Raw genomic sequence first — 25,790 nt, forward strand, 5'->3', positions numbered from 1 at the left:
GACAGAGGAGCCTGGGGGACTACAGTCCATGGGGTTGCAAAGAGTCAGACACGACTGAGTGACTAACACTTTCACCTTTTCAACTTAGAGATGGAATAAGTTTACTTTTTATCTCCTCAATTGTAAGGCCTTATAATGCTTTATAATGCTGATACCCCCATTATTTGCATGAGGCATCTCGACTCCTCTTGTCTCTTCTCTATTTTTTTCTCTCCTTTCATTGCTAATTATTCTTTTTACCCCTGTCATACCTTTTGGTTCCTCATAACTTCTCATTTACGGTCCCCAGTGCCTTGTAGCTTCGTTCTGCCTTTCTTATCAACCTCTCCTCTGGTTATCAATTGATTGATCCTCTCCATGGTTCTTGGGGCTTCTCCAGTGGCTCAGTGGTAAAGAATCTGCCTGCAATGCAGGAACCACAGGAGACAAGGGTTCCATCCGTGGGTCAGGAAGATCCCCGGAGGAGTGCATGGCAACCCACTCCAGTATTCTTGCCTGGAAAATCCTCTGAACAGAGGAGCCTTGTGGGTTATATATAGTCCATGGGGGCTCAAAGAGTCAGACACGACTGAAGTGACTGAGCATGCACGCACGCACTCCATGGTTCTCAATTTCAACTCCCAAAAGATGATTTGATGAGCCTAGTTTCAGAAGATGTTTATGTCATCTCTTAGGCTGTTGGTCAGTTATGGATTGGTTACTCTTGACCAGGCAGGGATTACCAAGGGCATTGTGTTCACATAGTGAAGCAAGTGGATGCCTAAGGCTGACTCCTCTGTAGAGGACTGCAGTTGGATGGTTCCTCTTAGGATATACTTGGCAAGTACTAGAATTGTTTAATGCAGGTAAGTTCTAGAAATTAAATCACAGCAAGTATTGCAGCTTGTCTGCCTTTTTCACTTACTCTGGTGAAATGCCAGTGAGTAGTTAAATGCTGATAAAATTGATACCTAGAATTTGGTATTATCAATCTCTTTATTATCAATATTAAAATCTATAACTGAAAATATCATGTGCTACCAATTCAGATTAGGCCTTCTGCTGTTAGATATATAATACCTGTAATTTTTAAGATGGACATATGGAAATTGATAGATTTTAAATGTAAGTAATATAAAAGACATTCATAAGCAGATTAATGATTATTTAAAGAGAAAACCATAGGAGTTATCTCATCTAGGTTGATGCTTGTTATTTCCTTTTTTATACTCCAAAACAACCTTGAGTGCTGCTGAGAATTCACTGTTCTATAATATCACAGTTCACATTGAAGACAGTGAGCTTCTTTCCCTTTGTAATGCTTAATGGGTGACATTTAAATACCACAGCATAATCTTTGCCTAATACATTCCCATTTATGGAATAAATTATAGATATTATATAGCAGTCCCTCTGGTACAATAAGTGAAATTGCTTTTTAATTTTCTAGGGGGACTCGGAGAGAGTAATGATAATTACTGGACCAAACATGGGTGGAAAAAGCTCGTACATAAAACAGGTTGCATTGATTACTGTCATGGCTCAGATTGGCTCCTATGTACCTGCAGAGGAAGCAACAATTGGAATTGTGGATGGAATTTTCACAAGGTAAAAACACAAATTCTATTTGAATATATTTCCGATAATAAATCAAGATCACATTGTCACATGAATTTTCTTATGTACATATTTAGTTGAACAGATTTGCTGTGTAGGATTTTGCTATTTAGAATTTAGGAGTTTAAAGAAATCACTTCATCATGAAAGTAATATCAGAAGAGACCTAGGAGATCATTTTGTCCAGTAGTTTCCAAGTTGTTTTTAGTTACTGAGCTGTTTCTTTAAAGGAAATCATGTGTAGAAGATCAAAATTTAATTAGTTAAAAGCATATCTGCTCTGCCTTAATAAGAGGTAGAGAGCTTGGAGACTTGGTTTCTAGGCTTTGTAGAGAAGTCTGCTATCCATGTTTTATAGGTGGTCTACCCTCCTTGTTTTATAGATGGGGAACTGAGAACAGACTGGAAAAGGCACTGGCCCAAGATAATTTAATTCATATTCCTTTTTGCTCTAAGGACATAACATGAGGCTAAGACTTACCCTCAACATATAAACCTAAATTGCATGCCATATTTAGAATATAGGTGAAATATCCTGGTCCCATGGGTTAACATTCATAGTTTAATCTACTTATTCAGATTTATGAGTTCTTAAAGTATTATTTATACTTCCTACATCACCGACTCGATGGGCATGAGTTTGAGTAAAGTCTGGGAGTTGTTGATGGACAGGGAGGCCTGGCGTGCTGCGATTCATGGGGTCACAGAGTCGGACACGACTGAGTGAGTGAACTTGAACTGAACTGAACACTTAATTTTTAGAAAAAAGTAAATATAGTCTATAGCACGTAGTCAAAGTGTGTCTATAGTGTATCTGATTTATTTTCCTGCTTATTTAATATTTGACCCTTGAACACATCAGAATATATCACATGCTAATGTTCATGTATTTGAATAGACATTAAAATACTTTAAAGCTTGGTTTTATATCTAAGAATGAGCAAAAGCAAAGCAGCTTAAATTCTGTTTTATGCTATGTCACCAAACGAATGTTATTTTGATTTTCATATATTTGTAAATTAACTAGGCTTCCCTGATAGCTCAGTTGGTACAGAATCCGCCTGCAATGCAGGAGACGTTGGTTCAATTCCTGGGTTGGGAAGATCCCCTGGAGAAGGGATAGGCTACCCACTCCAGTATTCTGGCCTAGAGAGTTCCATGGACTGGATAATCCATGGGGTCACAAAGAGTCAGACATGACTGTCTTTCACTTTCAAGAAATTTTAAAAATCTTTCTTTAGTTTTAAAAATTATAATTAATTTTCTGTCTCCTAAGAAAAATATACTAGATATTTTATTTTGGTTACATTATTTGGGAGAGTGACAGAGAAATTTTATTAGGAGAAAAAAGATATAAAGAAGGGAAAATAAAAACAAAGAGAAAAAATATCTTGGCCCATGTAAGGTAATTTGTCTGGAAGAAAATCTAGTTAGCAGAATATCAGGAGTATTTTTATACACAAGTAATAGAAAAGAAAATAGGTTTCACTTTTCTCATTGAACAAAAAGGCCTGAAGTAGGTGGCCACTTCTGGTGTTTCAGTGGCTGTTCAGTTTGGTTGTCTTCTCCTAATAGTTGCAAGATAGTTACTGTGAATCTAGACATCACGTTGATATTCGCGTGAGGAAAAAGGGAAAAGGAATGCAAAGCTTCTGTTTTTCAGGAAGTCCATACCTTTTTGGAAGCTTCCCAGAAAGTTTCACTTATATTTCACTAACCAGAACTGTGTCTCATGGTGATAATTATAAGCGAAACAAATTATGAATTTGATTTTGTCTAGTTTTATAATGGAGTTAGGTAAGGGACAGGGTGTTCAGGAATAGATTCAGAGGTAACCAGAAAATAGTTTCTGCCACAAGGAGTGAATTCAGTGATAACAACAGCTAACCTTTATGATAATAACATATCTATAATATTAATATAATAACATTCTTATCGATGAGTAGACATTGTTCTGTGTACATAAAATATTTATATAAAGTACATGAGAGCAAACACAATAAGCCTTCTGGAAGAGGACACGCATATTAATTTCAACAAACTTGGATATTTATCTACTGGTTTTCATTTGTTCATTCATCCAACGTATACTAACTTGACATCTAACATGACAACCACTTGGAATACAAGGCAACCATAGTTTCTGTTCCCATGAAGTTTACCTGATGGAGAAGATTAGCATAAACCAAAAAATCATATAAATAAATTAAAATTGCAGATATGACAAGTCTACAAAGGTTGTGTACAAGAGGCTATGACTGCCTGTGGTACTGGGATCTGATCTGGTCACGAAGGTCAGGGGAAGGCTCCCTTTAGCAAGTGATGTGTGTGTGAAGGAGGAGTTAAATTGAAGAAGGAGCATTTCAGACCAAGGAAGCAGCATGTGCAAAGTTCTTTCACATTAAAACAAACAAACAAACACATAGACAACAGATTGAATGGTTGTTCTCTAGGCAGCACGATTTTCAATGAAGATATGAAGATGAAGACAATAGGCAAGTTACACAGAGTGTAGGCCACGTTAGGAGTTTGTGTAAAAGCCACGGGAAACCGCTGAAAGGCTTGGCGTGATCACCTCTACACTGGCTGCAGTGAGGAGGTGTTTGGAGAAAGGACACAGTTAATCAGACCAGTGTTTTCAGTAGGCCCTTGCAGTGGCCTTGGTGAGAGGTATCAGTAGTTTGAACTGGGTTTGTAGTGTTAAAGTGGAAAGGAGTCATAATTGAAAGGCAGTTAGAAGATAAATCAACAGGACTTGATGATAGATAGGTATGAGGCTGAGATAAATAAGTGGAGTTTTCAGAGATGAGAGTAGTTTGTGCATCTGGTTGGAGAATGGTGGCATTTACTGGAAGAGGATGATTTTTTTTTTTCATGGATCCTGACTTCAGTTTTGTTTTTAATTTTATTGGAGTATAGTTGATTTACAATGTTGTTAGTTTCAGGTGGACCAGCAAAGTGCTTCAGTTATAGATATACACATATTCATTCTTTTTCAGATCCTTTAGCCATATAGGTTATTATTGAATACTGAGTAGAGTTCCTTGTACTATATAGTAGGTCCTTGTTGGTTATTTATTTATATATAGTAGTGTGTGTATGTTAATCCCAGGCTCCTAATTTATCCCTCTCCCCGTGTTTCCTGTTTGGTAACCATAAGTTTGTTTTTGAAATCTGTGAGTCAGTTTCTATTTTGTAAATATGTTCATATGTATCATTTTTTAAATATTAGATTCTACATATGGGTGATATCTTGACAGTTGTCTTCCTCTGCCTGGCTTATTTCACTTAGTATAATAATCTCTAGGTCCATCCATGGTGCAGCAAATGGCCTTATTTCATCTTTTTGATGACTGAGTATTGACTTTATGTTTGTATGCAGTAGGTAGAAACACTCTTAGACCTTAAGAAAGCTGTCGTGTAGTCAGTTGAATATAAAATTTGAGTTCAGAGGGAGAGATGAAAGGTAACAATATAGATTTGTTGTGAGATATCTTTGTGTAAGTGGGGAGTGAAATCCTGGGTGTGAATGGGATCCTGTTGGCAGAGAGTATAGTAAAGAAGACAGTGTTCCAAGACTGAGCCTTAAAACTGCCAACATGTCATGGCTGAGTAAGAAGAATAAGCTTGAAAAACCAACAGAGGAGTAGCAGCCAGAGAGGTAGGGGAAAAACCAGGACATCACAGTATCATGGAAGCATGGGGAAAAGTTCTTTAAGGAAGAAGTGGTCCACAGTAGTTGAATGAGATGAAGCCTCAAAAGTCTGCCTTCGTTTTAGCAAAATGGGTGTGACTAGTGCCCTTTGCAAGAACTGTTATGTTTGGGCGGTGGGAGGTTATAACTTTTAACCCTCCAGTTACAGAGGGTTCAACAGTAAGTGAGAGGTTAGGAAATAGAGTTAGTAGACGATGCTGGGGCAGATTGGGAAGAGGAGGTGAGAAATCCAGTAAGGGACTTGTTTTGTTTTTGAGTGGTAGACTTGAACATGTTTAAGAGGGATGTCCAGTGGGGTATGTTTATGTCCATGAATTTATGATTCTAAAAAAAGATGCATTGGTCACCTTGGAGGATATTAGAATGAATTCATGATATTTAAAACAAGAAGTCATTAACCACTTTGGAGAATGAGAATTTAAAGATAAAGGGGAGAATCAAGCAGCTACCATGTCTTTCCAAAAAATGATGAGAAGAATTTTCCCTTTATAGCAGTGCTCCAGCTAGCAAAGAGGTAATAGTGGAATTAGAATATCACTCCCCCTCTTTTTTTTTCAATCTCTAATGTCATTATACATCTAGGCAATGATTAGAAATGGCTGCTAATGTCTTGAAAAGAGAGACAACCAAACATTAGGTAAAAGTTTGTAACACAAGCTCTGAAATCAGGGCAAACAAATCAAATCTAAATCTATTTGGATCTCTAGATCTGTTTGAAACAGAGAGAGATACTGGTCTTTTATACTGCATGATTGAGCACAGCTTTAAAACACTAGTTAATTAGCAAACTTAACTGTGAATCAGTCAAAGAAGTAAAGAAATAAATAGATTATAAAGATTTAAACACATATATATGGAACATTCTCTTATGCTTTATCCTTTAAGTAGCTGTTGTTTCATGGACCTCAAGGTCATGTTTATATTGGCAGAAGCAGTCTGCCATGGGCCCTGAGTGTCTCTGCATGTACCTGCTGAGTATACCAAGAAAACCCTATTTCTCCCTACCTAGGCTTTTGTCAGGGGTGGACTTGAAGTAAGCAATATTGAGAGAAAAGGTGACATCTCCCCTCAATGAGGAAGCTGGCTTCTGTTTGTTGTACAAGTAGTCAGTCCTCACTCTTGGTGTTTCTGCTTGATTAATGACCCACTGCATGCACAGTATCTGCATCCATGGTGAGCCCTTTGCCTTCTCCCTACGGGACTTAACAGCTGATGCAAACCAACATGGGTAATAAGTCCTTTGTCTCTGACTCAGGATTTTTGTATCTTTTGACAGCACCCATGAAACAGTGCTGGGTTAAGTTGACGTAAATAGAATAAAACCCAAGACTTTGCCCAGTTCTGGATGGATCACTAGGATTCTCTTATCTCTTGATAATATCAACCTAGACAGCATATTAAAAAGCAGAGACATTACTTGGCCAACAGAGGTCCATCTAGTCACGACTACGGTTTTTCCAGTAGTCATGTATGGATGAGAGTTGGAGTTTATGTATATAGTATATGTATGGAGATTTGGAATATAAAGAAAGCTTGAGTGGTGAAGAATTGATGCTTTTGAACTGTGGTGTTGGAGAAGACTCTTGAGAGTCCCTTGGACTGCAAGGAGATCCAACCAGTCCATCCTAAAGGAGATGAGTCCTGGGTGTTCATTGGAAGGACTGATGCTGAAGCTGAAGCTCCAATACTTTGGCCACCTGATGCGAAGAGCTGACTCATTGGAAAAGACCCTGATACTGGGAAGGATTGAAGGCAGGAGGAGAAGGGGATGACAGAGGATGAGATGGTTGGATGGCATCACCAACTCAATGGACATTAGTTTGGGTAAACTCCAGGAGTTGGTGATGGACTGGGAGGCCTGGCGTGCTGCGGTCCATGGGGTCGCAGAGTTGGACACGACTGAGCTACTGAACTGAACTGGCCTGAAGATGTAAATAGATAGGTTAGTATAGGGAAAGGATGGAAGCTTTAGAGCCAGAAAATACAGGTTTCCATACAAATTAACCAATTTCCTGACCATGCGCTAGTTACTTCACCTGGGGCCTTGAAAGAAGTATGGTGTCCTTTTATTTAAAGAAAAAAAAAAAAAGATGTGTTATAATTGAGTACAAATCCCACTTTTCCACTTAACAACTGTGTGACCTTTACTAAATTACTTGACTTTTCAGTGTTTCAGTTTTATCACCTATAAAAATGGAGATTATACTGCTTAAATCATAGATTATTGTGAGAAATAAAAATGAAGTATGTGAAGTACCTGGCGTATAATAGGTGCTCAGTAAATATGAGTTTTGTTCCTTCTTCTAGAGTCTGTCATTAGTATTTTGGATTTTAAAGTCTGTCTTTATATGTATGTTAGTGTAGCACTCCTTTTCTAAACTTAGCTTCAGGTCTGACACCTATAGAACAAAAGTTTGATAATATCAGCTTTATAGGCTTTGAGAATATTTAAAAGGATGTGAAACCACTATGAATTTCTGGTCTTAGTTGTTATCCTTGAAAGATGTTAACCAAATATAACCCCCCTGGCATTTACTCTTTTGGAACTCTCAGGATGTAAAACAGCTAAGAATCCTCGACTCAGAGGCTCCAGCCCCACAGAGTGGAGTGGTGGTCGACCCATTCCTCTTGGGATTCAGGAAGTAGCTGACACGGTGGGTGTTCACGTGAGATGTGAGCTGCTTCTCCTGCGCTGATGATGGCGTGAAGGCGTGCCTGGAACTCAGGAACCAGGGGCAGCCTTAAGGAACTAGAGTAGTGACCAGTCACTGCTTAAGAGAATACCTGAGCTTTAAACCTTGCCAACACTGAATTCGTTGTTTCAGTATACAACAGCAAAGTCGCTTTAGTCGTGTCTGATTCTTTGTGATGCTATGGACTGTAGCCCACCCAGGCTATCTGTTCATGGGATTCTATAGGCAAAATACCAGAGTGGATTGCCATGCCCTCCTCCTGGGGATCATCCCGACTCAGAGATCAAACCCATGTCTCTTGTGTTTCCTGCATTGACAGGTGGGTTCTTTACCACTAGCACCACCTGGGCAGCCCAGTAGAGTAGTATTCATTCTGAGTTAACTCCTTTAAACACATTAGTTTATTCAGCTACTTGAAGATGCATTTTATTAGTTACCTGGTCTTGGTGGACCCATCCAGAGGTAGTATTACATAAAAGAATATTTTTGTTAAAATACCTAAAAAAGAGCTGGTTACAGAGCCTGGCATTTGGTATGATTCCACTTTTGTATGAGAAATTATATATGTAAATATATGCAGTGCAAACCATCTAGATAGAAGGCTCTATTCCAAAATCATTGTGAAGGATATGGCATTATGGTGACTTTTTTCCTTTGGCTTATGAATATATTCTAAATTCTGAAATAAACATGTAATTAAGTAAATACCTCCCCAACCCCCCAATTAAGGGTAGTATCAGTCAAAATGAGATGTTTCCTAGGAGTCTACTGAAATGTGTATTTCGTTGTTGTCTGGGAATACTTTTTTCCTAGGGTGAACTTCTCTTCCTAACTCAGTTGCCTGGAATTTGAGGTTTGAAGCCTTGAAGCTTCCCAGCAACATATCAGATCTTACGTTTCCAAAGTTTTAACTGAACCTCTAAGTAGCCCTAGTTCTTCCTAGGAATTGATGGCTTTCTGTCAGATCAGTATCACTGGTGTTTTTGATTTTCATAACAGAAACATTGCCATCTGTATATTTAACATCTCTGAGTTTTTAACCCTTGTGTACCTTGAATTCTTTTTAATGGAGCTTTTAAAATATGTTGGTACTGGACCCTAACCTCAGGGGTTCTAATTTGGGGTGGGGTCTGGAAGTTGAATTTTTCATGTGTCCAGATGGTTTTGAAGGTGGCCAAGATTGAGACACATTTCCCCAAGCCCTTGCTGGAGAGTTCTGTTGATTAATTATAAAGTAATAGAAACTTCTTACGAAAACTGCGATGTAATGGGGTATAAAGTGAGATGTTTACCTTCTCCTCAGGCCAGCATCTGTTTATGGTTCTTTATACAACTTTCTGCAAATTTACAAGTATACATAAATCTTCTCTTTTTAAAATGTTAGTGTTAGTCGCTCAGTTGTGTCTGATTATTTACAACCCCATGGACTATAACCGCCAGGCTTCTCTATTCATGGGGTCCTCCAGGCAAGAATACTGGAGTGGGTAGCCATCGCCTTCTCCAAGGGATCTTCCCAACCCAGGAATTGAACCCAGGTCTCCTGCATTGTAGGTGGATTCTTTACCATCTGAGCTACCAGGAAAATCCAATTATATTAATACTAGGCATTATTGTTATGTAGCTTGCTTTTATTTCCTAATTTGTGGAGGAACTGAGTTGCTTATCAGTTCATATGGATTAGAGTCATACTGCCATTGGCTGCTGTGTATCTACCATGCAGAGGTTCCTTGAACTCTTCAGCCTCTGGAAGCTCCATCTGGGATGCACTGCTCTAGTGGAAAGGACCCTGTTCCCTGTCCATCCCTTGTCCTCACCTTCTGTTCTTGTTACCATTGGAAAGGAGTCTGTGTGGACCACCTTCAGTTGTATCCCTAGGATTTTAAATTTTTACTAGGGTATGGTTTAATATTATTCTCTCACATTTTTCGTTTATTTATTATGAAATTATTCAGACATATTGCAATCCCCTATGTAACTTTCACCCTACTAAAGAAATAAAGCATTGCCAATACAGCTAAACACATAGTCCTCCCTGGTCCCATTCCTCTCCACTCCATCCAAAGTAACCGCCCTTTTTGGCTGGTTTTTACCCCATGAATTTCTCTGTATTTTTACAATATAGATATGTTTTGAAACAATACACAGAATTATTTGGCATGCTTTTAAACTTCTTTAAGTGGCTTTTCCCCCCTCAGTGTTTTATTTATGAACTTTATTGTTATGGATCCTTGTAATTCTAGTTCACTCATTTTTCTCTAATTATGGTAGTCCATTGTTTGCATGGGGCTTCCCTGGTGGCTCAGCAGTAAAGCGTCTGCCTGCAATGCGGGAGACCCGGATTCAGTCCCTGGGTCAGGAAGATCCCCTGGAGAAGGAAATGGCAACCCACTCCAGTACCCTTGCCTGGAAAATTCCATGGATGGAGGAACCTGGTGGGCTACAGTCCATGGGGTTGCAAAGAGTCGGTCACGACTGAGCGACTTCACTTCATTGTATGCATGTACCATAGTTTATCCATTTTTCTTTATTAATATCTAATATCCAAATTGGTTACAAATATCAAAAGTGCTGATACTTGTCTTAGACACATGTAGTATACAAGTGAGTTTGCTGATTCTGGACTTTTTCTAGGAGTGGGATGGTAGAGTATAAGGAAAGTGCATCTGTCTTGGTCTTCAAGGAGGCTGGACCAGTTTAGAATCCCATCAGCAGTGCATAAAATTTTTCCTGATGTTTTAAAATGAATTAGAATAAGAATACCCATTTGATGATGTTTCTCTGTATTCCCTAAAATTGCTCTTAAAGACATTTTCATTCCTGTTACTTAATGTGTTTTACATAAAGTACCATCTGATAAATCACTTTTTATTAATGCTAAGGAATTTTTTTTTCTCTTCATGTGCATACACTGCCTGTTTACAAAGAGATTTGAAGCAATTTTTTATTAACCTTCCCTAACAAACCGCCAGGCCTCTTGTTTTCAGCTGATGGCTGCTTCCTCTTTAATTACTTTTTGTGTTGATTGCCAGGAAGGCAAGAGCTAAATTCAAGGCAGGAATATGGAAACAAATTCGGGGTTTGTTTTTCCCCTTCTCTTCTTACATGGGACTATTTCTCCCATGAGTACTTCTATAGCATGATTCTGAGAACAGCTGTATCAGAATCAAAGATTCTTGTTAAAAATGCTACTTTCTCATAAGACCTGTCACAGACCTATTATATTGGAATCTTTGGCCTGAGACCCTAAACTTAGCATTTTAAAAGCTCATGCTATATTTGCTGTTCAAATTTGAGAATCTGCTGTATGGCTTGTAATATTACTTTCCTATTCATTGTAACTCTTCTGTTATAAATATATTATTACTCCAAATCACTTCAAATCTTTCTTGTGCTCAATGGAAAAAATAATAAAATCTAACATATATGCATGACATGTGGTTCCAGGCTGTATCTTTAAATTGGTTATTTTTGCATTATTAGTTGGATATTTTCCACACTAGGTATAAATTCATGTTTTGCATATATTTTATTGAGTACCTACTATGTGCTATGCTATAAGAAGAATAAACAAATGCATGAAAAGCTATAAACAAGAGGCTTTGGGATGAATGTTGTAACCTCATGTGAACCTTTCTCTGAATAAGAAGCATTTTTTAAAAATAGAATTTTGACACACATATTCATTTGGCCATAATTGGTATATTTATATCAGTGTATTGTGATATATGTATTCATCAGTGAGATATTTCTAGACATTTATTTCCAAGGATCATTAACATCTTTGTGTGTATCACTGAATTAAGATCTATTTTTTGTTATCCTGGTAAATGCAAACTTAAACCTTATTCAGTGCTTTAGACTCAGTAATTAAGTTTTAGAAAAGCAATGAATTATTGTCTAGTTTTAAAATAAAACAATTGGCTTCTCTCAGCATAATTTATGTCTATTTATGTCAGTTAAATGTTGGTAGAAAGGGGTATTTACATTAAGTGGCCCCTGCTTAGTAATTTTCATGCCGTGCTCCCCATGTAAACTCTTTCTTATGGCCCCCAGCTTCAGAAATGCTGTGTAACCAGAATGGCTCAAGTGTGTTTATTTTGAGAGTGAATTTGAAGGTAATAGGTCTTCAGATGCTTAAATTAAATTATCTTAAATGTTTGCTTTTGGCTGTGTGGATGATAACTCGTCTCTTTGCCCAATTTAGTTTAGTTCAGGACATATTGATTGAGTACCATATTTATACTTTATTAAAATATATATATCCTTGTTGAATAGAAAGAAAACATCTTGAGTTAGTATGTGTTTGTCTGTTGCTGCTGCTGCTGAGTCGCTTCAGTCGTGTCTGACTCCGTGCGACCCCACAGACGGCAGCCCACCAGGCTCCTCCATCCCTGGGATTCTCCAGGCAAGAATACTGGAGTGTTTGTCTAGTTGGTAGTAAATACTAGCACTAAAAACCACATTATATTTTACTAAATGAGTGGGCTGTTGAGAATTTTATTGGCATTAGAAATGTTACCTTATGAGTGTCTCTCTGGTTTATTTAGCTCCTATAGCTTTGTCTGCCCAGCAGGAGATATCTCACTTCATCTTTTTGATGGGAAGTGGTTGTATGAATTTAATGCTTCAGAGTCACCTGAGGGTTTAATTTGGTTTAGTTTTAAGTGCAGATTCCAGGAATGTCCCTGAAATGTAGATTCCCTGGAGATTCAAGTGTTACCAGTATGATGAAGGAGATTTTTGGACTCTGTAATTAAGAACCCCTGCTTAGGTCTTCTCCTTCTTTAATTGTGTACCTTTGTTTTTTTATTGTTTGTTTGTTTTTGTTTTTTAATGAGCTATATGAGCTATTTGTATATGAGCTAATAGCTATATGAGCTATTTTGGAAATTTATCCCTTGTCAATCACATCATGTGCAAATATTTTCTTGTATTCTGTAGGTTGTCTTTTCATTTTGCTTACAGTTTCCTTTGTTGTGCAAAAGCTTTTAAGTTTCTAGGTCCCATTTGTTTATTTTTGGTTTTATTTTCGTTACTCTAAGAGATGTATCTAAAAAGATATTGCTGTAGTTTATGTCAAAGAATGTTCTGCCTATGTTTCCCTCTAGGAGTTTTGTAGTATTTTGTTCTGCATTTAGATCTTTAACCATTTTGAGTTTATTTTCATATACGGTACTGGACTTCCTGGTGGCTCAGACAGTAAAGCGTCTGCCTACAATGCGGGAGACCTGGCTTCAATCCCTGGGTCTGGAAGATCCCCTGGAGAAGGAAATGGCAACCCACTCCAGTATTCTTGCCTGGAAAATTCCATAGACGGAGGAGCCTGGTAGGCTACAGTCCTTGGGGTCCCAAAGAGTTGGATATGACTGATATGGTATTAGAAAATGTTCCAATTTCAGTCTTTTCAATTGTTTTAAATATAATGGTCCAATTTCCCCAGCACAACTTATTGAAGAGACTGTCTTTTCTCTATTCTGTATTCTTGCTTCCTTTGTCATTGATTAGTTGACCATAGTAGGTGCATGGGTTTATTTCTGAGCTTCCTACTGTGTTCCATTGATTATGTATCTGTTTTTGGTGCCAGTACCATACTATTTTGATTACTATAGCTTTGTACTATAATTTAAAGCCAGGTAGCCTGATTCTTCCAGCTCTGTTTTTCTTTCTCAAGATTGCTTTGGCTATTTGGAATCTTTAGTATTTCCATAAAATTAAAAAAAATTTTTTGTTCCAGTTCTGTGAAAAATGCAGTTGGTAATTTGATAGGGATTACATTGAATCTATAGACATTTCTCCAAAGAAAACGTAGAGATGGCCAACAGGCACATGAAAAAATTCTTGGTCTTGCTAATTATTAGAGAAACACAGATCAAAACTACAATGAGGTATCACCTCACTCCAGTCAGAAGGGCCATCATCAAAAAGTCTACTAATAATAAATGCTGAAGAGAGTGTTGGAAATAAAGGAACCCTCCTACACGGTTGGTGGGGATGTAAATTGGCACTGCCAGTATGGAGAACAATATGGAGTTCTGTAAAAAACTAAAAAATAGCATTGCCATATGATCCAACAATCCCCCTCCTGGGTGTATGTCTGGACAAAGGTATAATTCGGAAAGATACATGCACCCCAGTGTTCATAGCAGCACTATTTACATAGCCAAGATGTGGAAGCAACCTAAATGTCCATTGGCAGATGACTGGATAAAGATGTATGTGCACAATGGAATATTACTCAGCCATAGAAAAGAATGAAATAGTGCCATTTGCAGCAATAGGGATGGACCTAGAGATTATCATGCTCAGTGAAGTAAGCCAGATAGAGAAAGAAGAATATCATATGATATTGTTTATATTAGAGTCTAAAACAAAACATACAATTGAACTTGTTTACAAAACAGAAACAGACCTGCAGACATAAAAAGCACATTTATGGTTACCAAAAGGGAAAGGAAGAGGGGATAAAGTTGGAGGTTGGGATTAACATTTACATACCACTATACATAAAATAGATTACCAACAAGGACCTACTGTATAGTACAGAGAATTCTAAAAAATATTTTGTGATAACCTGTAAGTGAAAAGAATCTGAAAAAGAATACACACAAACACACACATATCTGAATCATTGTGTTGTACACCTGAAACTGTTAGCACTGTGAATCAGCTATTTATTGTTGTTGGGTCGCTCAGTTGTGTCTGACTCTTTTGTGACCCCATGGACTGTAGTCCACCAGACTCCTCTGTCCATGGGATTTCCCAGGCAAGAATACTGGGAAATAACGCCATTTCGCCCTCCAGGGGATCTTCCCAACTCAGGGATTGAACCCCCATCTCCATGTGTCCTGCGCTGCAGGTGGATTCCTTACCACTGAGCCACTTGGGGAAGCCCTCTACACTTAAAATTTTTTTAAATAAAATATTCTTTAAAAAAGAACCTCTGCAAGTGATTCAGAAACATATCCAGGTTTAGGAGCTACTATTCAGTCTCAATGCTGGACGTTTTACAGAAGGGAAATCAGATTGTGATTTGCTCGAGCTCATACCATTATAACAATGCCTCCTTTGATTGTGTCGGATTCCCCTCTTACTAACTAATACTTATTAATTAATGTGGCTAGTTTTTGCCCTCATGACTGATTAATCTTATCCTCCCTTTGATGGCTTTAATTATTTGTGTTTTTTCACAGAAAATAGTGAAGAAATAGTTAACTATTTTCCTTTGAATTTCTTGGGACCATCCCCCTGAGTAGACTGAAATGATTTGCCCAGTCAGCACACTGTGAGTTTCTTTTGGTAGGAAAACACCTGTGCCCTTCTTACATGGCCTGCGTGTGCTTTGTAGGTGGTTCTGGTGATTGTGGTTTCATGTGAGCCCATAAAAGTCTGGCATTCCTGGATTGCTGCCTTGATTCTCAGCATGTTTCCATCGACCCAGAAAGATTGCTCTAGTGGTTTTGTGCTTGGTTATATTTGCAGTTCACTGTCATAGTTGTTATAAATTGACTTTAAATACCATAGTGTGATCTGATTGCAGCTGTTAGTAGAGACAGGTAAACTAGAGAAATCTTTTTCTTTTCTATTATAATAATCTCATTGGTAGAAGAAAGCTGGTTATTTTTCTTGGTAATTATAATCATTTTGCCTTGTCTTAAAGAAATGATACGGTAGAATGTAAAGTGTTTTAAATGTATCAGTAGAGTACAAAGTATTTTAATGTATTGTGATTTTTTAAATTAACATGTGTTTTTCTGATGACACTGTGAAGCTTGTTCATTGCAAATTTAAAATTATAGAAAAGCTCAAAAAGGAAAAAAATTTAGATCACCTATAATTCCACGACCTGAAAGCCATTGTTCTTTAGGTATATGACCTTCCAGGCTTTTAAAAAGTGCACATGTATAGTGGTAAATTCTTTGTGATTTCATTCCATTGCTGGGTTAATGTTTATGTTTACTTAAATGTGATACAAATCTACTACTTCACATTTCTTTATACCTTTTAAGTACCATACTATGTATACACAGTTTTCAATATTTGGTAATCATTTTCAGCCTTTTCTCTTCTTAGACTTTAAATTTTTTTTCCCCTTAGACCATCCTTCTTAAAAATCAGAGTCTTTTGCTATTCAGGAGATTATCTTCCTTTTGTAAAATTTATATAATTTGCAAGAAAAAACAAGCGAGGACACCATTACTATACAGAATTCTGCAAAGTTTTTAGCAAAGTGAAGTGAGTAGAACATCTTCAGTTTCAAAAAGAAGGCAAAATTAACTAATATAAAAGCCCTTCTGTGCAAAACAGAGGGCAAATAGAGTGTGATTTCACTTATCTGAGAAGCTCGAAGAGGTAAATTTGCAGAGACGAGCTGAGTGAAGGGGAGATTGGGGAGTTAGTTGTTAATGAGTTATTTTGAGATCATGAAAAAGTTCTGCTGATGGATAGTAGTGATGACTGGACAGCATTGTGAATGTGCTCAATACCACTGAATTATACGCCTAAAAATGCCACAGTGGTAAATTTTAGTTTTATGTGTGTGTGTATGCATGCTGTTGTTATTTAGTCGCTAAATCGTGTCCACCTCTTTTGTGACACCATGGACTGTAGCCCATCAGGTGCCTCTGTCCATGGGATTTCTTGGGCAAGGAGTGGGTTGTCGTTTCCTTCTCCAGGGAATCTTCCCAACCCAGGGACTGAACCTGAGTCTGCTGCATTGGCAGGCGAATTCTTTACCACTGAACTACCTCTTAAGCCATATATATATACACATGTAAAATAATATACATTTATATATTATTTTAAAAGCACTTAAAATATGTCAAAAAATCCTGATGCATACAAATAGTCTTTGCCTCTATTTAGCAATTTTGATATTTAAGCTCCAGTTACTTCCTTTCAATATAAAGAATCTTTTTTCCCCCCTGTTAATTGCAGTATTTCTCTCATGCTAGCATTTTCCTTTCATAAGGCCCAGAGATTGTGTTTTGAATGGACAGAGGCCCACCCATTTGCTATAATTTAGAAACGTCTAGAATGTTATTTCAAAATATCAAGACTTCATAAAAACAAACCCTTGTTCATATTTTCATGAAAGTATTCTTGACTTTAGAAACTGATTCAAAAAAGTAGTAATTTCTTTTCTCCATTAATGCTTTATTAAGCTTTGTTGACCTATATAAGGGTTATAGGCGAGGAGGGGGTAGGGGATTAGAAAGATTAGTGAGCCTCCACTCCTAAAAATATCAGAGTGATTTTTTTTTTTTTCTTAATCACATATCTGTAACCTGTCTACTCAGAGCAAACTAACTCTGAGATGAAACCTCTAGAGTGTATTTTCCATTTTTCACTGCATATGAATACAATTACAGGCATAATGATAACAATGACATATGTTCTGAAATTTCTTAAATCTCTAATATATTTTAACATTTGAAAAAATTCAGGATCATTGTCCCATAGGATGTCTTGTAAATGCTTGTTAGAGTGATAGAAAATTAGAGACTTTTTGTTAAGGATGCTAAACCCTTCCTTGTTTTAAAAACTTATTTTAGGCAGTTTACTGGGATATATACAACAGAGCAGGATAATAAGAAAGTAAAATGGTATTCAAAGATCAAGGAGAAATTAGCATAGAAACATTAGATAAAGTCACAGTTGCTGTTTGCTATTATTTTAAGATGTTATTCAATTGTTTCCTAGTAACCAAGACTAAAAGGAAAATGTGTTTAGTGATAAAATTCTTTGTCCATCAGAATCTTACAAAGTTATTATATTGCTGAAGTTTATGGGAAAAATTAATTTCTTAAGGAGAGGAACCTCTTAAATTTCTTAGGAGAAGCTAACAGAAAATATTTTTATCAATAAACAGTTGCCACAGTGACAAACACATACTTCCCCAGTGATCCCAGTGACTGTTTAATTGCCAGCATTTCTTCATTGTCTGCTGAGCAGCATTGCTACTTTATCATCAGATGCTGTGGAAAAATGGAATTGTGAAAGAAAATATGTTGGCTGCTAATAATGCAGTGGCCTTCAGACTATTCTACAGGGTGTTAAGATTCCCACAGAGCCCCCTCTGCATAGGAAAGTGAGCCTCATAGTGCTGGGTTCTTGGCCACATCAGTGTCCCTTTTATCTCATCTGCGAAGTGAGTTTCTTTATAAAATTTCATGTGAACAAAGGGTTTAACAGGTAAAAAAATATTTGAAAACCACTGGTCTTATAGTAGAGTTGAGACCATTGTTTAATAAAAATACATCCAAGATCTACCCAAACCTGGCCCAACCTCCTTAAAGACAGAAACCCTGTAATACTGTGAGACATGCTGGTACCGTGGGATTTGTTTCACATGTTTTGATGTCATGTAGGCTTCCCAGGTGGCGCTAGTGGTAAAGAATCCACCTGCCAATGCAGGATGCAAGAGACACAGGTTCGATCCCTGGGTCAGGAAGATCCTTTGGAATGGGAAGTGGCAAGCTGCTCCAGTATTTTTGCCTGGAAAATTCCATGGACAGAGGAGCCTGGAAGGCTACAGTTCATGGGGTCATGAAGAGTCAGACACGACTGAGCACGCACACACAGATCAATATATAAAGCCACCCACCTATCTGTCTAGAGATTATATTTCATCTAGACTGTTTGTTATGTTTATGGTTTCTGTTTTTACATTCAACTTTTAAATTTGTATAGATTTATTTTAGAATATGATTTGAGTAAGGACACATCTTTGTTGATTTTTTCTTTCTGAAGCAACCAATTAACTACCATCTTTTTCTTTTTTTTTTTTTTATTGATTGGTCATTCACTCTTCCCTCCTGATTTGAAATCTCACCTTGTAATATCTTTCCCAAGAGCATTCTACAGTTCCTGCAGTTCCAGTGAAACCGTTCTGTTTCTGTAGTATTTCTAAGAAGTGCTTTATACGTAAACCATTGCATTAAAATATTATCCCATGCTTGCTTGTTATTCTAGTTCTTGAATCAAAGACCACCCCCTCCCAGACATTTGCCCTTATCAGAGCTGTTTCACTGTCAGCCAAATATATGCTCATTTCATCAGTTCACAGTCAGGAAGAAAATAAAATATCGTTAAGTGAGGATCAAACATTAATATTCTGAAGAATTCGGTGTGGTTGCAGAGATAGGAAAGTTTAATCTTCTTGCTTTATGGTAGGGAATTTATTCGTAAAGTGAACTTTGAAAGTGAGGTAAATAACAGAATTTGAACTTTGATAAAGTAATCAGAATGCTCCTAAGTCAGCAGCATTTCAGAAATTACGTTTTGTGGTTACTGATTTGAAAATGGATAAAATCAGCAGCACTTTGAGTAAACCCATATCACCTCCATCAGAGACGTAATTAGTTATAGTTTCTAAATGCCACTAGAGCAGTTCTAGGGCTCCACCAGTCTTGTGTGGAGGGGATTACACTCTGTCTCCTGCCCACTGCAGGGCTCCAATCACAGATTGATGAAGCCTTGGTTTCACCAAGAGTTCCTCCAGAAATAAGAGATATATTATCCTGCTATGGGTCACATGTGAACTTTTGTAGAAAAGCTGAATTGATGAAGGTATTTTGCTGAGAAAATATTAATAGTTACAGCATTTACAAAGCTGGCTAGTGGGTCAGAGTCAATTCTAGGTTTTGCTGCTGACTGAGTTGCCTGGAGTGCATATACCTAATTTCACCCCCGCCCCCCAGTTTCTTTTGTACATTTTCCGAAATGTGTTCTGTAGACCATTATTGTCAGACCATTATTGTAGACCTTGACACTCCAGGGGAAGTGTCAAGGGTCCATGGTTAAATGAGTCTGAAATGCTATGTACTAGAGACGCTGTAAGAAATGCATAATGTATAGTAGAATATTAAAGGCTCTAAGAAGTCTTACAGGAAAGAACTCTTAAATCCTTTGAACCTGTTTCTTGATATCTCTTAAGCACTTCTATTCCATGAAGTCCACTTTAGAAACCTGTATTAGGTGTCTGAGGCTATTAAACTTCTATAATTTTAGTTCAAATAAAAAATAGTTTTATCTTATTTTAGTGTGGTCCTTTAATTTGTAAAATCAGTGTGGAATCTTAAGGAAACACTGGAAAAAGCCTTTGACTGTACAGTATACTGTTACTCATGGATTTTAAACACAGCAATACCAACAAGTATTGTTTTGCCCTGTAAACACCAAAACTTCGGTTTGAAATGACTAGTCAGAAAATGGCCTAGTCGGAGGTTCCCCTGCTTTTCAAGAACTCTGTCCAATACGTTGGATTCTCTCCAGAATGTTTCTGTAAAGTGCCGTTTGATATTAGACACAGTTTACATACAACATCTTTTTGGTTTGTTTAATGTAATTTCAGCTGTTTTTGGCTCAAAGGACATAGACTCATGGAAATCTTTTATAATGATTGTTCAGAAAATAATGTCTGGCATCCTAATAATGAAGGAAAATCAAGATATTGTCATTTTGTCTATAGGATGGGGGCTGCGGATAACATATATAAAGGACAGAGTACATTTATGGAAGAACTGACTGACACAGCAGAAATAATAAGAAAAGCAACACCGCAGTCTCTCGTTATCTTGGATGAATTGGGAAGGGGGACGAGCACCCATGATGGAATCGCCATTGCTTATGCTACACTTGAACATTTCATTAGAGATGTAAGTATCTTGCATACCTTTTTTGTACGCTGATCTGTTTCTAAATATTCAACACTATCTTTGTTATAGTTGATCCTATTCCTGCAATTGATCATTCAGATGCTATACCTGGAACTCAGGTAGATTGCCACTAAATAATGTTGAGTTCTTTGATATGTCTTCCTTTTTTTAGCTGAAGTAGAATAAACCTGGTCAGTAGGAGAAAGGCCTCCTTGGCAATATTTCCACCTGGAAACTGTATCTTACTATCCTTGGCAAACTAAGTTAAGATCAAGGGCCATCTACCTGCACAGATAAAAGATAGTACCATTTTTGCCTTGTGAAATACTTTTTTTCAGCAATATCCTGGAAGATCTCCATATAAGGCCTTTGAGCTGATCTTCTTGAGTCTGTTTTAGTAACTTCTCTCCTTCAGTGTGTGTCCTTTTTTTTTTTTTTTTTTTCAGAGTTTGTTCCTAAGCATCTCAGTGTACAATTTTACTTATGTCAAACTTTCTATCCCTGTCACTTTCATTAAACTCTCCCCATTACATACTTAGTGATGATATATTTTGTTTTAAGATAAATATTTTCTTTAAAAAAAGAAATTCTGTATTCACAAAAAGGTGTAACTCAGGAACTTTTCTATAATCATTATAGAAACTATATATCATGGATTCAATAAAGTCCAATATCTGCCTCCAAAACACATTTTTTAAACATTCAGTTAAGAATACTACTTAGCTGTAAAAAAGAATGAAATTTTGCCATTTTAAGCATCGTAGATGGGCATTATGCTAAGTGAAATAGGTCAGACAGAGAAGGACAAATGCCATAGGATATCACTTTTTATGTAGAATCAAAAAATACAGCACACTAGTGAATATAACAAAAGAGAAGCAGCCTCACAGATACAGAGAACAAACTCTTGGTTACCAGTGGGGAGAGGGAATGGGGAGAGCCGTTATAAGGGTAGGAAGAAAAAGGGATGTTATGGGGTCATATGAAATCATGTGTGTGAAACTTTTGAAAATTGTAACGCTCTATAGAACTTAAAGAATTTTTCATTTAATAAAAAATTATTTCAGATATCCTTTTTTTGGAGCCTTCAGGAGCAAATTATGACAGAGCTGAATTTATCAACTTTGAATTTAATTGTATCTACTCTGTAGCAGTGTATCAGTTACTATGACCACATAACACATTACCCCTAAACTTAGTGGCTTAAAACAACAATAGTCATTCTTGATCTCTTGGTGTGTCTGGAGGTGAGGAAGTCGGGAGCGGCTGGCCTGGGTGGTTTGGCTCCGGGCCTCTGCTGAGGTTGCAGTCAAGCTGTCAGCCAGAGCTAGAGGACCCTCTTAGAGTGTGGCTCAGTCCCATGGCTGGCAGGTTGGTGAGGCGATTGGCCAGGGCCCTCAATTCCTTACCCTGTGGGCCTCTCCATGGGCTGCTTGAGCATCCTTACAGAGGGGCGTCTGGCTCCCCCCAGAGGGAGGCATTCCAAGAGGCCAAGGTAGAAGCATGAGAGCATTTGGTTTTGCCATCATGTTGTTGAGAACACAGGGCCAGTGCTCTTCAGTGTGGGAAGAGGGTCCTCCAGAGCATGAACAAGAAGTGAAGATCGCTGGGGCCACGTTGGAGTCTGTCTGCCAGAAGCAGTTTGTCAAAATTCCAGAGAGTTATTTAAGAACCTTCAGGAAGAAATTATGACAGAATTAAATTTGTCACTTCTGTTTTCATTGCTTCTATAGCAGTTTTTGGATATTATAAATGTTGGTGAAGAAAGTGTTAGTTTTAGGTAAAATTTATCTTGGAGGAAAGTCATTGAAGAGGATTCTTCAGGAACAAGAGTTCCTAACCTTTTTATGGATGAAAATCTGTATTTTTCATGATGTCTATTGATTGCTAGAATGGGGAAGAGAGGAGGAACCAGGGAGGCTCTGTGTTGCTGCTGTAAGCTGAGTGTGGCCTTGATGAGGGCAGTGGTATAGCCCAAACCCTTAGATCTTCCAGCTAGAAATGCCTGTCAGCTAAGGGAAGGGTCTCCAGGGAGCCAGCTGCTCCTAAGATACTTCAGGACAGATTTTAAGAGCAACTTGTCAAAGAAACCCTGCCTTAATAAGTTTATTTGTACTTGTTTTTAGACAGAAGACATATGTTCTGACTTTTAATAAGGCAAATGGCAGATGAATCAAAACTGGAGTTCTTTAATTCGATTACCCTTTTCTGCTATTTTTAGACCAAGATTTAATGTTAACTTCCCCTAAGACAAGGATTTCTAAAACACATAGAACATGTGCTTTAAAACAGTGCTAATTAAGTAATCCACAAGTCCATACTGATAGTAACAACACAAAAGTAAATTTTAAAATGGTGAGGGTAGGGTGGGAAGAAGGGAAAGCTCTACATTACAAAATGCCAGCTAATAAATAGAGAAGGCTGTTTTTTAAATTGACACTTGTCAGCTGTGACAATAATGACTGATTCCAGCAGTGATGATCAATAGATGGTAAGATTGTTGGAGAAAATGATATTCACCCAGTTTCAAAGTGTCACCCCACAAGTTATTTATTAATTAAGAAGAAAGGTGTCAGTACAGTGAAGAATAGGCGCACACTTAAACCAAATAATCAGATTTAGCACCCCCAATAATAGATAAGATTGACACCATATGCCTCTTCATGTGATATATTGGAAAGATTATGTCACCTACATGTATATGTAATATTCCTGGCAATAAATTTTGATATGAATTTAATCAGGAGAAAACAATCAGGTGAATTCAAATTGAGAGAGATCATGCAAAACAACTATCTTGGATACTTCAAAAATTTTAAAGACATAAAAGTAAAAAAAAGAGAAATCTGGATAAGTCTTCTAGATTAATGGGGACTAAATAGACGTGACCAGGTGTACTACATGAGTCTTGATTCTTTTTTTTTTTAATATAAAGAGGTTTCTAGGGACTTCCCTGGTGATCCAGTGGCTGAGACTTCCAATACAGGAGGCCTGGGTTCAATCCATGGTTCGGGAACTAGATACCACATGCCGCAACTAAGACCCAGCACAGCCAAATAAATAAATACATTTTTTTAAAAAAGAAATTTCTAAAGAACATTATTGGGACAGTAAGAGAAATTCACAGACTACATAATTAGTAAATAATGATAGTGAAAGTGTTAGTCACTTTAGTTGTGTCTGATTGTTTGTGACCCCATGAACTATAGCCCACCAGGCTCCTCTGTCCATGGAATTCTTCAGGCAAGAATACTGGAGTGGGTTGCCATACCCTTCTCCCCGGCATCTTTCTGACACAGGGATTGAACCTGGGTCTCCTACATTACAGGCAGATTCTTTACCCTTTGAGCCACCAGAGAAGCCCAAATAGTGATATATCAATGTTAAATTTCTTGAGCATAATAACTTTATTCTGGTTATGGAGGAGAATGTTTTTGTTCTCAGAAGATAGAATCTTAAGTATCTAAGGATAAAGTTTCATGATGTCTGCAGTTCTTAAATGGTTCGGGAAAAAAAACGTGTGTTCATGTGTGTGTGTCTAGAGGAGGAAGGAAGGAAGGAAGGGGAAATACAGCAAAATATTAACAAATGGCTGTCTAGATAAAGAATATATGAATGTTCATTGTACTTTTCCTGCAGCTTTTATGAAGGTTTGAAATTTTTCGAAATAAAGTTGGAGAAAATTTTAAATTTAAAAATAAAATAACCTTCATTATGTCTCACTGCTTTAGGTGAAATCCTTAACCCTGTTTGTTACCCATTATCCACCAGTTTGTGAGCTAGAAAAAAGTTACTCACAACAGGTGGGGAATTATCACATGGGATTTTTGGTCAACGAGGATGAAAGCAAACAGGATGCAGGTATGAATTGTTCTTGCAGTAAGTACAAGTATCATTCTGTTGGTTTTTGTGATGAGTAACTCAAAGTTCATAGGAACATGAAGTTACTGCTTATTAATAATAAAAGCTGCAAATGTTGATCGTAATTGACATTTGTCCAACATCATTTTCTCTAAGCTTAAGGTCAAACAGAGTTTGCATTTCTCCTCGCCATCTCTGAGTCCTTCTCTAGCCCTCTTTATCTCATTTTTTTTCAAGAAGAAGGTGGCGTGAGGGGGAACATTTAGATTTTATTCCTAGGTCCATCTCAGGAAAGATGCCTTAACAGTCAAGTATATTAGTCATCTTTGAAAAATACCCAATATATTTCCCAAAATATGATTTAACATGAATTACTTACTAAGAGCAATATTTTATACTTGCTGTTCAGTCACTCAGTTGTGTCTGACTCTTTATGACCCCATGGACTGCAGCACACAAGGCTTCCCTGTCCTTCACCATCTCCTGGTGTTTGCTCAAACTCGTGTCCATTGAGTCGACGATGCCATCCAACCATCTCACCCTCTTTTGCCCCCTTCTCATCTTGTCCTCAATCTTTCTCAGCATCAGGGTCTTTTCCAATGAGTGGGCTCTTCGCATCATGTGGCCAAATTATTGGAGCTTCAGCTTTAGCATCAGTCCTTCCAATGAATATTCAGGGTTGGTTTCCTTTAGGATTGACTAGTTTGATCTCCTTGCTGTCCAAGGGACTCTCAGGAGTCTTCTGCAGCACCACAGTTTGAAAGCATCAGTTCTTCAGCACTCAGTCTTCTTTATAGCCCCAATTCTCACATCCGTGCATAACTACTGGAAAAACCATAGTTGTGACTATACGGACCTTTGTCGGCAAAGTGCTATCCCTAATATTCTATACTGGACATATGTTTTATCTTAATTTGACAAGGAAAGTGAATCTCAGGTAAATTGGGTCCCCCATGTCAGGCACCTTGGGTGGGAGCTGACTTGAACCTAGAATCCATGCCCTCTGCCTGCAGGTTCTTTTCATCTCTGTTAGAACTGCTATGTGAGAGTTACAGTATTTTTTTCTTAGCCTTCCACTTACTACTCATGTCACAGCAATGAAACATTTCATGAAAAAAGAACGTCATTAGCCAATAAAAAAATTCAAGTGCTGTTAGTAATGTAGTAGATTTTAGCATTTTTCCCCATGCTCAGTAGTAATTTTTTTTAAGCCACCAGCCTGTGGGCCAGTGATGGTTTATACAGTTGGTGTGCTACAATGGAAAATCC

General features: G+C 37.6%; 1 protein-coding gene across 5 annotated transcripts in view; it reads left to right on the plus strand.

Moving 5' to 3' along the window:
• Window positions 1-25,790, plus strand: part of MSH3 (mutS homolog 3) — a 173,911-nt gene that overhangs the window by 136,230 nt on the left and 11,891 nt on the right. For all 5 annotated transcript variants that reach the window (XM_061151922.1, XM_061151923.1, XM_061151925.1 and 2 more), the window contains exons 20-22: window positions 1,430-1,587; window positions 20,474-20,660; window positions 24,392-24,521. In XM_061151922.1, the coding sequence (XP_061007905.1) occupies window positions 1,430-1,587; window positions 20,474-20,660; window positions 24,392-24,521 (475 nt within the window). The remainder of the gene's footprint in view (window positions 1-1,429; window positions 1,588-20,473; window positions 20,661-24,391; window positions 24,522-25,790) is intronic.

Source organism: Dama dama, chromosome 9, assembly GCF_033118175.1.
Source record: "Dama dama isolate Ldn47 chromosome 9, ASM3311817v1, whole genome shotgun sequence".
Lineage (NCBI taxonomy): Eukaryota > Metazoa > Chordata > Mammalia > Artiodactyla > Cervidae > Dama > Dama dama.